We start from the raw sequence: 13,274 nt of genomic DNA, 5'->3' as shown, positions 1-13,274 counted from the left end.
TTAATCCACTGAGCCAGCCGGGCACCTCACTTGCCCTCAATCTTAAAGAGATGAGATGGTTATGTCCACTCTGGTTTCCCCAGCATCCTAAGTTGGGTTCTGCCCCACACAGACGTGCAGTGGTCTTGAGGATTTACATTCATCAGTTCATTATCTTCTAGGATTCTTCATCTTCCGGAGCATAGAGATATTGATTATGAGGCATTTATTACAGGATATAGCAGGTACACTTATTCCCATGAGCTTTGCTGTGCAGATAAGGAATTGAGGCTCCAGGGAGGTTATGAGTGTCCCAAATGCACATCATAGCAGAGCTCAGCTTAGGGTGTTTGCTGCACTACCTCCAGAACATGTGGAGCGCAAGGTCACTTTTCTCCTTGGAGCCTTGACTTCAGTGTGGATGACCTCACATTTTAGTGGGTTGGCTGGACTATTGAGACTATGGGTTCTAAGTGCCTTTGGGAGCCTGTGATGTGTAGGCTGTTGCTAGCTTCCAGATCATGTCAGCATTGCTTGCCTCTTCTGTTAGCACATCTGCTGACTGCTCCTCTTAACCCAGTTTGTCTCTGAATCATGCAGGCATTAGACTTCCATTCACTTCCTCCGTGTGTTTCCCTCACATCTGACCTATCATTTCCCTTAGTTATTGGCTTTTCACAACCCTGACCAAATTCCTATTTATTTATTTCTCCCCCCTCCTCTTCTGGCACTTCTGTTTGCTTAGTCATTTTCCCTTTTTTATCCTGTTTTCTCCTTTATTTATCCTTACACACTGGCTCTTATATGTTCCTGCTGTTTTTCCTGTGTCTTAGGTCTGGAGCAGACTCTTGATTTTTAGAGTCATTGCTAGACCCTGACTAGTATGGAAGGGAATGTGGTATGAGCTGACCGAAATCTGATACCTTATGGCAACTATGTCATGCAGTCTTGCCTTGTAACTTAGTTTTGATTAACTTGGAGCCAAATTGAGCACTACAGTCAGTATTATAATGTCTCAGCAAGGGAAAAGAAGATACCAAACCTGTGGAGACTACAACTCCAGAAATGATCCAAGGACTTCCCTTCCTTAAGGCACTAAGGCAGGAAATGATAAGGTCTCAGAAATAGGTAAATAATTAATGAGTGCCTGGCTTAAGTAGCGTTTAAACATAAAGATACTCTTTTCTTCAACTTAAGGCAGCCTTATTGCTTATGCTCTTCTTGGAACTGAAGTGAAAACATTTATTCAAAATTAACATACATTATGAAATAGTTCAATATGAAATTTGATAGTTGTTTAAAACATATTTGAGCATGCTGAAATGTTACATAGTAATTGTCAATTTCTTTTTCTTTTTTCTTTTTTTTTTTTTTAGATTTTATTTATTTATTTATTTGACAGAGATCACACATAGGCAGAGAGGCAGGCAGAGGGAGAGAGAGAGAGGAGGAAGCAGGCTCCCTGCTGAGAACGAGCCCGATGCGGGGCTTGATCCCAGGACCCCGGGATCATGACCTGAGCCAAAGGCAGAGGCTTTAACCCACTGAGCCACCCAGGTGCCCCAGTAATTGTCAATTTCAATAGCAGGGTATTCTTTACACTCTCTGTGTTTTGTCTTTGTTTTTTAAAATATGCTAAAAATTTTCTATCAACTATTTTAAAAGGAGAATGAAAATTATTGTCACTTCAAATTAATTAGTGTTAATTTTAAAATGAATCCATCACATTTGAAAATACCCTTCTTTATGGTAGGTTTTTTAAAAATGAGTTCTAGGACCAACAGAAGAAAAACAGGAGAAAGTTTAAAACATCTCTGTGGATAACCTTTTGATCAGAACTGTGAGGTCTTTAAAAGCAATCTTGGGATATTTCTTGTTGTCTGGTAGCAGTATTGAGCAGATGGTAAATTGACAGAAATAAAGCTGGATGATTGGCACGTCTATGTGGCTCAGCGGGCTAAGCCTCCGCCTTCAGTTCAGGTCATGATCTCAGGGTCTTGCGTGCGATCCAGCCCTGCATCTGCTTAGCAGATGAGCCTGTTCGCCCCCCGCCCCCCGCCAACTCCCCCTGACTCTGCCCACTTGTGATCTCTCTCTCCCTCTGTCAAATAAACAAGTAAAATCTTAAAAAAAAAAAAAAAAAAAAAAAAGCTGGATGATCAAATCTGATAAGATGAGAGGTTAACTAGAGAGATCTATGGTATTCAAAAAAATTTCCAGGAGTGGTGGGAGTGGTGACTAAAATCAATATTTGGTATTTCATTTGTGTTAATACAAAAAACAAAGCCACAAGTTTGCTTTTTAATTAATTTTTTTTCTTTCATTTAAAAAATAGTCCTCCTACCTCTCAACAAATCCATCCTTGTAGGTATAGAAGGAAAAGAGAAATTTGTATTAGCTGGCTGTCTGCATGCCCCCTCAGGAAATAGTATGTCAAATTCCTGCTTTATCAAGCCCCTCCTCATTCAGTGAGTGTGCCAGATTCTGTGCGAGGTGCTGGGAGTATAAAGAAGAAATGAGACAGGCTTCCATGGAGCTGTGGGGGAGTGGATCTAACAAATAACGCAAAACATTCTGGAAATCTCTATTCCTTTCAGTATGTTTAGAGAAACTTTCTGCTGAAGGACTGGCCACAGCTTCACCGGTGTCATTAACCTTTAGTTCATTTAAATCAAAGACCAGTTAACTGTATTTGAATTTTTGCTGGTCTTAGAAAGCAGCTCTTTAATGGGTATACCTGCCCCACCTAAATTCTTCTGAAAAAAATCACTATGCCTCCAAAAGAGCCTTGTACTTTCTAAGCAACAGTAAAGACAGCTTTGTGGAAGGAGCTCACTTCCTCTTCTGTTCTTCAAGTCTTTTTCCCTTTTAACATTTTCATCAGTTTTATGTTTTCTCTTAAACGCTGGGCCATGTGTGCTGGCCTAATCACTGGACCACGCCACAATCATGCTGTTTCTTTCTAAGTGCTTGCTTAATGTAACCGTTTAATATGTCCCAGTGTCATATTTGTCTGAGCTGTGTTCTACAGGGAAACATAGTGTCTATTAACACGGTTATGTTTGTTTTTTAACATATATGCATTTAATCATGGTTTTTTGGGGCAGCTCAAATTGGAGTGATAGAACTTCCATAAAAATACCTAAATTATTTAATGAGTGCTTACCAAACTCTGCAGTTGCCCTGAAAACAACTCTGATGTGTGGGTTAAGTGTTAGCTAGGGGAAGAAGACCCTATCCAAGGAACCCTTGGATAACTTGTCTAGCAAAGCTTATGGAATGCGTTTTTCAAACTTGTCTAAATAAAGATGATTGTTTGGCTACTTAAAAAATAATTGATTATATCCTTTGTCTTATCCTTCTCCTTTGTTACTCTTCTGATTGCCTGTGTGGCATTTAATAACAAATCAGACTAATAAGGATGCATTTCAGTTCTGGCAGCAGAATTGCTGTCAATTGCTATAGATCAAGTGATTAGGCCAGAAGGGGGAGGTGCAGTCAAGAATGTGAACACTTAAGAGAGGCAGCATGGGTTATGTGAACTAACCTGGGATGGAAGTCTGGTAGAAAAAAGCAAGATCTTTTGAATCAGTTACTCCTGAGTTCAAATCAGGGCTGTACCTTTTACTAACCATGTGATCCTGGAAAGGTACTGAATCTTTCTGAGATCTTAGTGTCTTCATCTGCAAAATGGGGACTGTCAGGATTTACCTTCACAGAGTAGTGGATAGCTTCTAATGATGCGTAGGGTGTTGCCTGGCACTTACTTTCCAGGTATCTACTATAACTTCTTTAAAAGGCAAGAACTTGGTTCAGATCAGGTCACCTAATCTTTATAAGCCTCAGGTTTGTCATCTGTATAATGGGAATTTCAACATATTAACATGAAAAGGCTCAAAAAATTTGCGGTTATATGGAGGTATAATAGCTTATTTCACAAAGGCCTCCTGAATATCCACCAGAATATGAACTCTACTGTAGCTTTTTTTCAGATCTTTTTGGTGCTTCCAAAATATTCACTTGGTATTACTATAACTACACATTAGTTATGTCACATTAATATTGCAGAATTACTGGAAAGAAATCCATATCTTATTCACATTTATAATTCCTACTATATTTTAAATATATTAAGGATTTGGTAAATGGTTATTATATAAATAATTTTTTTTGTTATTATCATTGCCCTCAGCTTTTCAAACTAATAACGGCTAATAGCATCATAATGGATTTATTTCTACCTTTATTATTTCTGTAAACATTTTATTGTTTTAACATTTTATGAGGAATATGTAAAACCTAAGATACCTTTTTTACTAGCATTGTATATTTAGTACAACTGAATCATATTCACAGATGTAGGATGGCTGTGAGTTTTGGTGCCCCCCCAAAAAAAAAACAAAAACAAACAAAAAAAAACTTTGAATGTTCCTACCTTTTATTAGAAAAACTAAAAATCAGGAGAATTTCAAATTTGCATAATACTTATGGTCTTAATTTATTTTGTGTATACAAAGAGATATCCCTTATGAAAATCTGCTGTTGCATTCTATTTATAGTTGAATATTTATTTATAGTTGAATATTTAGAGGGATTTTCTCTTTCTGATAAAAAAAGAAATGTGCTCTTTTAACTTTTCAGGCATCTAGAAGTCACAGAGGAAAGAGTAATTCCTCCAAACCTTTAGACTTTTTCTTATATAACCTATAAGACTTGAATAACTAGAGCAATAAGCTCTTTTCTGATTTCTACGGTAATAAAAATGCCACTGTTGTCCATTGATTATCCAGCTTGTGGGCCTAGTTTAGAGAAAGGGAATATACCAAAGAATTAATCAGCAGTCACGAAGAGATACCTATAAGCAAATGAAAGGCTTGCATGCTTTATTTCGTTTATTTGGGAAAAAAAGAAAAAAAAGGAAAGGAAAAGGGCAATATCTCTTGAAAACTGGAATTTATTTTGCTCTTTAGTTCTTAATCTGTTTTGATTTGGTTCTGTGTATAGGAATTGCAGTATCCTGATACTGTGTTCATTTCTATCAATAGCTTCTATTTGCATTCTTATAAACTAATATAAATAAAGGCTGTGTATGTGGCAATAGATATATATTAGTTATCTATTACTGCATAACAAATTACCCTGAACCTAGGGACTTAAAACAATACATGTTTTGTTTTGTTTTATCTCACCTAATTTCTTTGGATTGGGAATCCAGGAATGTCCTAGATGGGTGGCTATTGCTCAGAATCTTACATAAAATTGAAGTCCAGGGATGCCTGGGTGGCTCAGTTGGTTAAGCAGCTGCCTTTGGCTCAGATCATGATCCCAGCATCCTGGGATCAAGTCCCACATTGGGCTCCTTGCTCGGCGGGGAGCCTGCTTCTCGCTCTGCCTCTGCCTGCCACTGTCTGCCTGTGCTCGCTCGCTCTCTCTCCCTCTGTCTCTGACAAATAAATAAATAAAATCTTTTTAAAAAAATTGAAGTCCACATGTCATCCCATGTTATAAGTAGTCTCTGTGAAGGTTTGAGTAGGACTGAAAGATCCACTTCCAAGGTAGTTTGCTCACATGCCTGGCAAATTTGAACTGGTTGTTGGCAGGAGGCCTGTTTCTTACCATGTGGACCTCTCCATAGGGTCAATTGACCATCTGTAATGTGAGCAAATGATCAGAGAGCAGGATAGAAGCTGCATTTTCGTTTATGACTTAGGGTGGAAGTCACACATCATTTCCCTGATAATCCTGCTGGCTGTACAAGTTAACTGTGCTCATAGTGGGAGGAGAATACACTAGGGTACAAAGATCAGGAGTTAAGGATCTTTGGGGGCTATCTTGAAGGCTCGCTACCAAACTAGAATGTGTAATCTAATATGTGCAAGTATCCAGTAAATGTTCAGATAACCTAAATTTTAATTTTATCAAAAGTAATACAATTATTGGAGTATAGAGATTTTTCATTTTTACATCTTTTATCCCAAATTGCACGTGTTAACATACATTGGTTCTTGGTCAATTTCAGTTGCATATAGATAGCAGTGCAAAGTATCTCTGTCCTCAAGGAAGGGCAAATATTTCATTGTAATTATACCAAGTATTACAACAGGGGTACATACTGAAGATGATGAGGTCAGTTGTTGAAGAACATGAGCTCTGAAGTCAGTTTGCCTCAGTTCAATTTCTGGCTCCTTTATTTATTAGCTATATGACGTTGGACCATTTATTTTACCTTTCTAGTCTTTATTCTGATTATTCCCTTTTTATAGCCTACCTTCCTCCTAGGGTTGTGGGGATTTAGGAAACAGTACCCAAGAGTACTATTAGCCAGCCACTTGAGATTTCCTGGAATGAATCAGTTTGGAAGAGGGAAGGTTTCCAGGGAATGTGAGACATTTGAGTCATCTCTTGAAGGGTAAGTTGGAGTTTGGTCAGTACAGAAAGTTGGTGGAACCTGAGCATGAGATGCCAGCATGAAGTAGCCCTAGAGGCTGAGGAGCTGAGCAGTGGGGTTGAGGCTGGGGCATGTCATGTGATAGCTTCAAGGGAATGACGAGAAAGAAGTTTAGACAGTGGCATGCAAGGATGGGGAAGAGTCCCAGGTAGAGCCCCAGGACCTTGTAAATTTTCTGAGATGATCTCAGTTTAAATCACAAATTTCTTACTGTCTTCATGACCACCCTCACAACTGCTAGATCTTATGTCCATATCTGTGGTTAGGAATATAACTGTCACTACAGTTACAGGCAAAACAAAAGAAGTTTGGACTTTTTTTTTTTCTTTTAAAAACCATAGAATGATAGGATTTGCTCTTTTTTGTTTGTATATTTTTTTTTAAGTGTTTGGGCAGTGGGTTGAATAGTTAGGGTGGTTATAGTAATCAGTAGGGAGAGGACTGAAGCCTCACAGGAGGCTAGAGAGGTGAGTACAAGTATACAAGAGCCTGAGACCTTTGCTTCTTGTCTGTTCTGGCATTTCCCACAGGCATCCGAAGCATGTTTCCAGGACCCTGACAAGACTAGAACACTTACCATCCTATTCCAGAGAACCTTGACTTACCCAGAATTTTGTAATTATAAAAATCTAAAAAGGAGAGATTTTAATGTTAGCTCATATGTAAGTATCATTTTAAATTATGCATGGGAAAATAAGCACAGTAATCTTGGCCTTTAAATGTCTGGCTTTAGTATTAATAACCTTATTTTATGGATAAGAAGATAATGATTATGTCAATTTTAGACACTCCTTCTCAACTGCCCACTTCCCATGTTCAAAAGATTTTTTTTTTAAACAAAACTGAAAAGAAAGATGAGGCTTTAAAGAAGAAAAGACAGATTAAAAATGGGATTTTTGATTTAGATAATTAAGAATCCATTTGCCAGAGAGAGCTGGATTCCAGGTGGCTTCTCGGCCCCAAGGGTGGAAATTAGGGTGCTTTGTTTATATATATAGCCTTTCTCACGTGGTTTTTAATTCACCTTCCAATACCCTCCCTGAGCGGGGCTGACTCTTTATTGCTTTTTTTATTTTTTTTTTTTTAAGATTTTGTTTATTTGACAGAGAGATCACAAGTAAGCAGAGAAGCAGGCAGAGAGAGAGGAGAAAACAGGCTCCCTGCTGAGCAGAGGGCCTGATGGGGGGCTCAATCCCAGGACCTTGGGATTATGACCCGAGCTGAAGGCAGAGGCTTTAACCCACTGAGCCACGCAGGCGCCCCTCTTCATTGCTTTTTGGATGACATGCTCCATGGACAGGCTCTTTTACCAAAACACATAAGCCTCAAATATGTGTCTTTCTTTAGCTTCTTTAGGAGATAGGTAGGTCTAGTTGAAGCCAGAAGGCTCTAACCCATCTGACATAAAATGATGAAATAGGAATGCTGTGGTACCTAGTTCACTTAAAGCTTACTTGTTTTCATGAGAAAGAATGTTAATGTGAGTCCTCTTTTTCTTTTAAAACTTGGAAGCATGCGCTAATGCACCTTTGCACTGCAGCCATAACACTATGTAAAAAATAATCTAGAAATGGATAGTAGTTTTATATACCTATTAAGTTACATGAAATGTTAGTCTAATAATCAGACTGAGTGACAGTGTCTCCATTCAGGATTCTAGTAGCCTTGCAGAGAGAGCCCAGCTACGAAAGGAAATTTTGGAGTAACTTACCCCATCCTCAGCTGTGTTTGAAATTTAGATATTTTCTGATAGCTTGCATCACATTTGGGTTCTTTCTCTCTACATTATTTCTAATTTGATATTTTTTATTATTTCATAACTAAGATTTTAAGGATTGTAACTTTCTTTAACTTTCTGTAACTTTCTATTCATAATAAAAGTAGTTTAGTGTCTGAGTGTGTAAAAAAATAGTTGATAGAAGATGGTCTTGTTACTAAAGTAAACCTTTCTATAAATAAATGCAGAAACATCTGTTAAGGGCATAGTCTGAATGTGGCAGACATCTGAATTGCGTCAATTCCCGCCTTGTGGCCAAGATGTCTTTCTTAGGCTTTCTTTATAACTAATGGCAGAGTTTCACATTCTCACAGCATTAGGCAATAGAATGGTCAAAAGAACTGATGCCAAGTTACTCTCTTTCTTGGGTTAGCTAGTGGTAATAATTTATACTCACCAAAGAAAAATGTGGCATTTTTTTGTTTTTATTTTTGAAGACTGAAAACCTGAGATGTCTCCTTCAACGTCACTTTTCGGCCCCGGCTTTAGGCAGTTTTCCAAATGTCTAATTGCTAAACTGCTTTCAAGAAATTATTGTGGTATTACCGGAAGCTTTGGTCAGGAGAAAAAGGCAGCACACAGTCTTTCCTAGAGCACCATGGGCCCGTCAAATGACCTTTTTCAGATACAACTGAGATTCTCTTTTCAGTGGCGGGAAAAATGCTGATTGAAACAAAACAGAAAACAAACTCACCCCACAAGTATTGTAGTCCAGAGGAGTAAAGGTCAGAGAGGGGATGAAAAATCCTTCTTGGGAAAACTTTTGAAGCTAAAGCTTATTTATTTGATCTTTGATGTTTATGAGTTAAAATGGGTGGTTTAGCATTTTTAAGATAAAAATCAGCCAGGACTGTAAGAACACTGTGTACCTTTTCAGGTGCCTGTGTACCTCGTCCTAGAATACCTGTCTGGTGCTCTCCTCTTCCTCAAGACTACCTCAGCACTCCTCGCACTTGGGGACTCCAGCGCCGTAAGGTGAGTCTACAAAGTTGTATTTCTTGCATATATCCTAGGAGAGTATTGTTTAAAGTGACGATTTAAAAACAACTGTTCAAAATTTGGGGAGACTTTCGGAGGTTATGTTCACTGGTGAACTCTCAAGAATCATCATTTGTAAGCCCTATATTTAGATAAGTATAAAGTTTAATTAGCAATAATGTCTTTTGCCAGTATAATATAAGCCCTAGATTCAGATTTGGGTTGACACTAATAGCATTATGAAACATGCTCTTTAGATTTCAAGTTTGAAGTCTGAAGCAAAGTTTTGCAGATTAGTATGTCACCACTCTTAGGTTTCCTGAGCATTATTCTACTCATGCTTTAAATTGGCAGCCTCGGGGGCACCTGGGTGGCTCAGTGGGTTAAAGCCTCTGCCTTCGGCTCAGGTCATGATCTCAGGGTCCTGGGATCAAGCCCCGCATCAGGCTCCCTGCAGGGAGCCTGCTTCCTCCCTTCTCCTGCCTCTCTGCCTACTTCTTCTGATCTGTCTGTCAAATAAATAAATAAAATCTTTAAAAAAAAATTAAAAAACTAAAAACCTAAAAAAAAAAATAAAAAAATAAATTGGCAGCCTCTTTTTTTATTAATTGATTGATTGATTAAGTTTTTATTTATTTTTTATTTATTTATTTATTTAATTTGACAGACAGAGATCACAAGCAGGCAGAGAGGCAGGCAGAGAGAGAGGAGGAAGCAGACTCCCCGCTGAGCAGAGAACCCGATGCAGGGCTCGAACCCAGGACCCTGGGATTATGACCGGAGCCGAAGGCAGCGGCTTTAACCCACTGAGCCACCCAGGCGCCCCAAGTTTTTATTTTAATTTCAGCTTGTTAGCATACAGTCTTATATTAGTTTCTGGGGTACAGTATAGTAATTCAGCACTTCCATACATTACCCTGTGCTCTTCAAAACAAGGGTACTCCTTAATCCCTATCACCCACTCAACCCATCTCAGCCCCTCTCCCCTTTGGTAACCATAAGTTTGTTCTCTGTAGTTAGAGTCTGTTTCTTGCTTTGTCCCTCTCTCTCTCTTGTATTTTTCCCTTTGCTTGTTTTGTTTCTTAAATTCCACATACAAGTGAAATCAGATGGTATTTATCTTTCTCTGACTTACTCACTTAGCATTATACTCACTAGCTCCATCTACACTGTTGCAAATAGCAAGATTTCATTTTTTTTATGGCTGAATAATATTCTCTTATATTCAGATACACACACACACACTCCACATCTTCTTTGGATAGATCAGTTGATGGATAGCAGCCTCTTTTAAAGCAGAAAAATGTTTCTAACAGTGAAGGTTAGAAGGTCTCTATAAGTCTGAAATAGCTTATAGTTTGAGCTTCGGTCCTGCAAGTAGTGTAATTGGCTTCATTAAGTAAAGGGGGTCACAAAGTCTCTTGAGGTGGGAATATACAACTAAATTCATTTTCACTTGCTTTTTGTATGCTTGATGTGTATCCTCTCTTGAACATTAAAGTGACTCATTGGTCTCAGAAGGGAAAATAATTTGATCTTGTTTGTAGTATGTGAATCACTTCTGAATAAACTGTTCACATTTTACAGGTGAATAAGCTCTTTAAGGGCACCAACCAGCATGCCGTCTCGTAAATTCCTTAGTCCCTCATTTGCAAAAAAGTTATGTGCTTGCATTTTTTGCTTCAGTGATGATTTTTGAAGGTCTTAACATTAATTAACTCCCCTCTGAAATAAAGAGTATAACCTTAGAGCCATGTAGTAATTGCTAAACTATATGGAGGGAAATATATTCATAAAACCCCAAGTCCTTATCCTTACTGGTTGTTTTCTTCCTGTAGACTCTGTTGAATTGCTTGTGGCATTAGAAAAATCCATGACTAGAAGACCCCAAGTGTTGAAGAAAAGATAGTCTGATTCTAATAGAGCGGTTTTGTTATATCCATGTAAGAGCTGAATAATGCTAGTTAAGCCCTGCTATTTGTTATATAGTCTAAAGAAGAAAAGTATAAGGAACAAAATGTATTATGTAGTCCCACTTACTACAGTCTCTCCATAATTGTGTCATCGCCTAAATTTTAGATTTAGCTTTTATCACTGATAAAGCTATTCTGTAAATCTTTCTTTTCTTTACATTAATTATTTTCTATTTGGGAGGGTTTATGTAAAGGTTACACCAAGAGAAACTGTGATTCAGATTTAATATTTAGAGATTGTGTATACTTGGGTTTGAATGTTTCAGTTATTTTGTTTCTTTTATAACATTGTTAGTTACCCCTCATACAGGTTGGAGATGTAGGAGTTGCTTCAAGTTTGCTGCTAAAGAGTTAATATTTTGGCTCTTTCTTCCCAAATGTTTTTGTATGCTAAAAATTAACAGCCTTTGATTCTTCAAGTGCATAGAGACTCCCTTAGCGTACTGCCTTGCTTTCCTTTTTTAAATGTAGTTTTGTCTGTTTTAAATAAATGAATGGTTCCTGAATGTGGTAGAGCTGTACATAAAACTGGTTTGCTCTTGCTGACTACCAAAGTGATCCAGTTTACTCATTGAAAGAGGATGTGTGAGTTCCCTAAACCTTTTTGAATGAAGCCTCTAATTTCAGTTGTTTTGACTTTGATACCAACAAAACCAGCTTTGAATTCTCGCTATTGCTATACTGTAAAACCACCCTAACTTTTTTTTTTTAATGTAGCAGCTTTAAATTTTTAATGTACTACAATCAGAATATTTCTACTAAATCACATTTTCTCTACAATGATGCAGTTTTTCCTAAACCATTATTCTTTTAAGGAATGATAGTGAATAAGTCACATATTATTTATCACAAGGCATCTTTTCCTTGGTTTGTAAATTTGAGGCTGTGTGAGAACAAAGTTTAAACCTCCTATTTTACATTAAAAAAACAGATTACATAAAACAATATAAGATTTTGCAGATTATTTATTTTATTTGCTTCTCTCTCTGTTTGAAATAGGACTGCATTTTTCTCCCATCCCCCTTTTCTGGTACCTTTCTGTAGAAGGCATTAATAGAGGGAAAAGAATGATAAACAGGACTTAGCCCTATAATCTTCTTTCAAAACTGCCTTGTAAGTAATTTCCCTTAGTTTCTGTAATGAAGCTTATGATGGTAGTATATTGTGCTTCTGGTAGTGGGGAGTAGTTTCAAAATACTCTCAACATTTTATATTTTAAGCTGTGTGTGTGTGTGTGCGTGTGTGTGTGTATTTGAGTTTTCAGGTTAGGTTTTCTGCCCCATGTAGATTTAGTGGAATTTATTTTTTATATGCTTATGCTTGGTTTTAATGGTTTAGATGGGGGTATTTCTGAATAAACCTTGTAAAGAGATTTTTATTGCTGTTACAGGTAATTCATGCACACAGATTTTAGGAGGCTCAAAACGATCTTTTGGCAGAAAAACTTCGTAGAAGAAGGGGGGACATTTTCTGTAATTTAAGTTGTCATAGTAACCTGCATCAAACTCATACTTGGAATCCAGGCCTGAAGAATTTCAGTGACAATAAGCATTCCAGTGGCATTCATCTTTTTTTCCTCCTCTGAGAAAGGAGCCATCAATTGTGATCTAATTATTTCATTTCTGTTTTTAGAAGATGAGTAGCAGCTTGCATTTTTTTGGCACTTTACAATTTCCCTGGCAGAATAAAAATGAAAAGTTAGCTGTTTATATTTGAACTTGGCATTTTCTTTTTTTTTTTTTTTTAAAGATTTTATTTATTTATTTGACAGAGAGAGATCACAAGTAGGCAGAGAGGCAGGCAGAGAGAGAGGAGGAAGCAGGCTCCCTGCTGAGCAGAGAGCCCGATGCGGGACTCGATCCCAGGACCCTGAGATCATGACCTGAGCCGAAGGCAGCGGCTTAACCCACTGAGCCACCCAGGTGCCCCGAACTTGGCATTTTCTGATAATGTATCTCAAACTATTTCAGATGACAAGATAGGTTCACTATAAAGATTACTTATTAAAATATGAAAAAATAGAATTTGATAATGATTTGAAGACATTGCCACATATATTTGTTAGCTTGTAAGTTTTAATATTAAAAATATTGGAATCTGGTTTTTATGGAACTCTGAT

General features: G+C 37.6%; 1 protein-coding gene across 3 annotated transcripts in view; it reads left to right on the top strand.

Annotated features, from left to right (window-relative positions):
* LOC309868560 (uncharacterized protein) overlaps nt 1-13,274 on the top strand; it is a gene marked incomplete at its 5' end in the record, with an annotated part of 65,928 nt that overhangs the window by 35,783 nt on the left and 16,871 nt on the right. Inside the window, 2 exons of one of the 3 annotated variants that reach the window (XM_082738556.1) lie at nt 9,082-9,179; nt 9,850-12,081. In XM_082738556.1, coding sequence (XP_082594682.1) covers nt 9,082-9,103 — 22 coding nt within the window. In that variant the 3' untranslated portion in view covers nt 9,104-9,179; nt 9,850-12,081. Of the gene's footprint in view, nt 1-6,957; nt 7,086-9,081; nt 9,180-9,849; nt 12,082-13,274 lie in introns of those variants that run through there. The other 2 variants (XM_082738555.1, XM_082738554.1) reach the window with 2 other exon arrangements.

This window comes from Mustela nivalis (genome assembly GCF_964662115.1).
Source record: "Mustela nivalis genome assembly, chromosome: 7".
Classification (NCBI taxonomy): domain Eukaryota; kingdom Metazoa; phylum Chordata; class Mammalia; order Carnivora; family Mustelidae; genus Mustela; species Mustela nivalis.
Note: the sequence above shows the minus strand (reverse complement) of the source record. Positions and strands in the feature narration are given on the sequence as shown.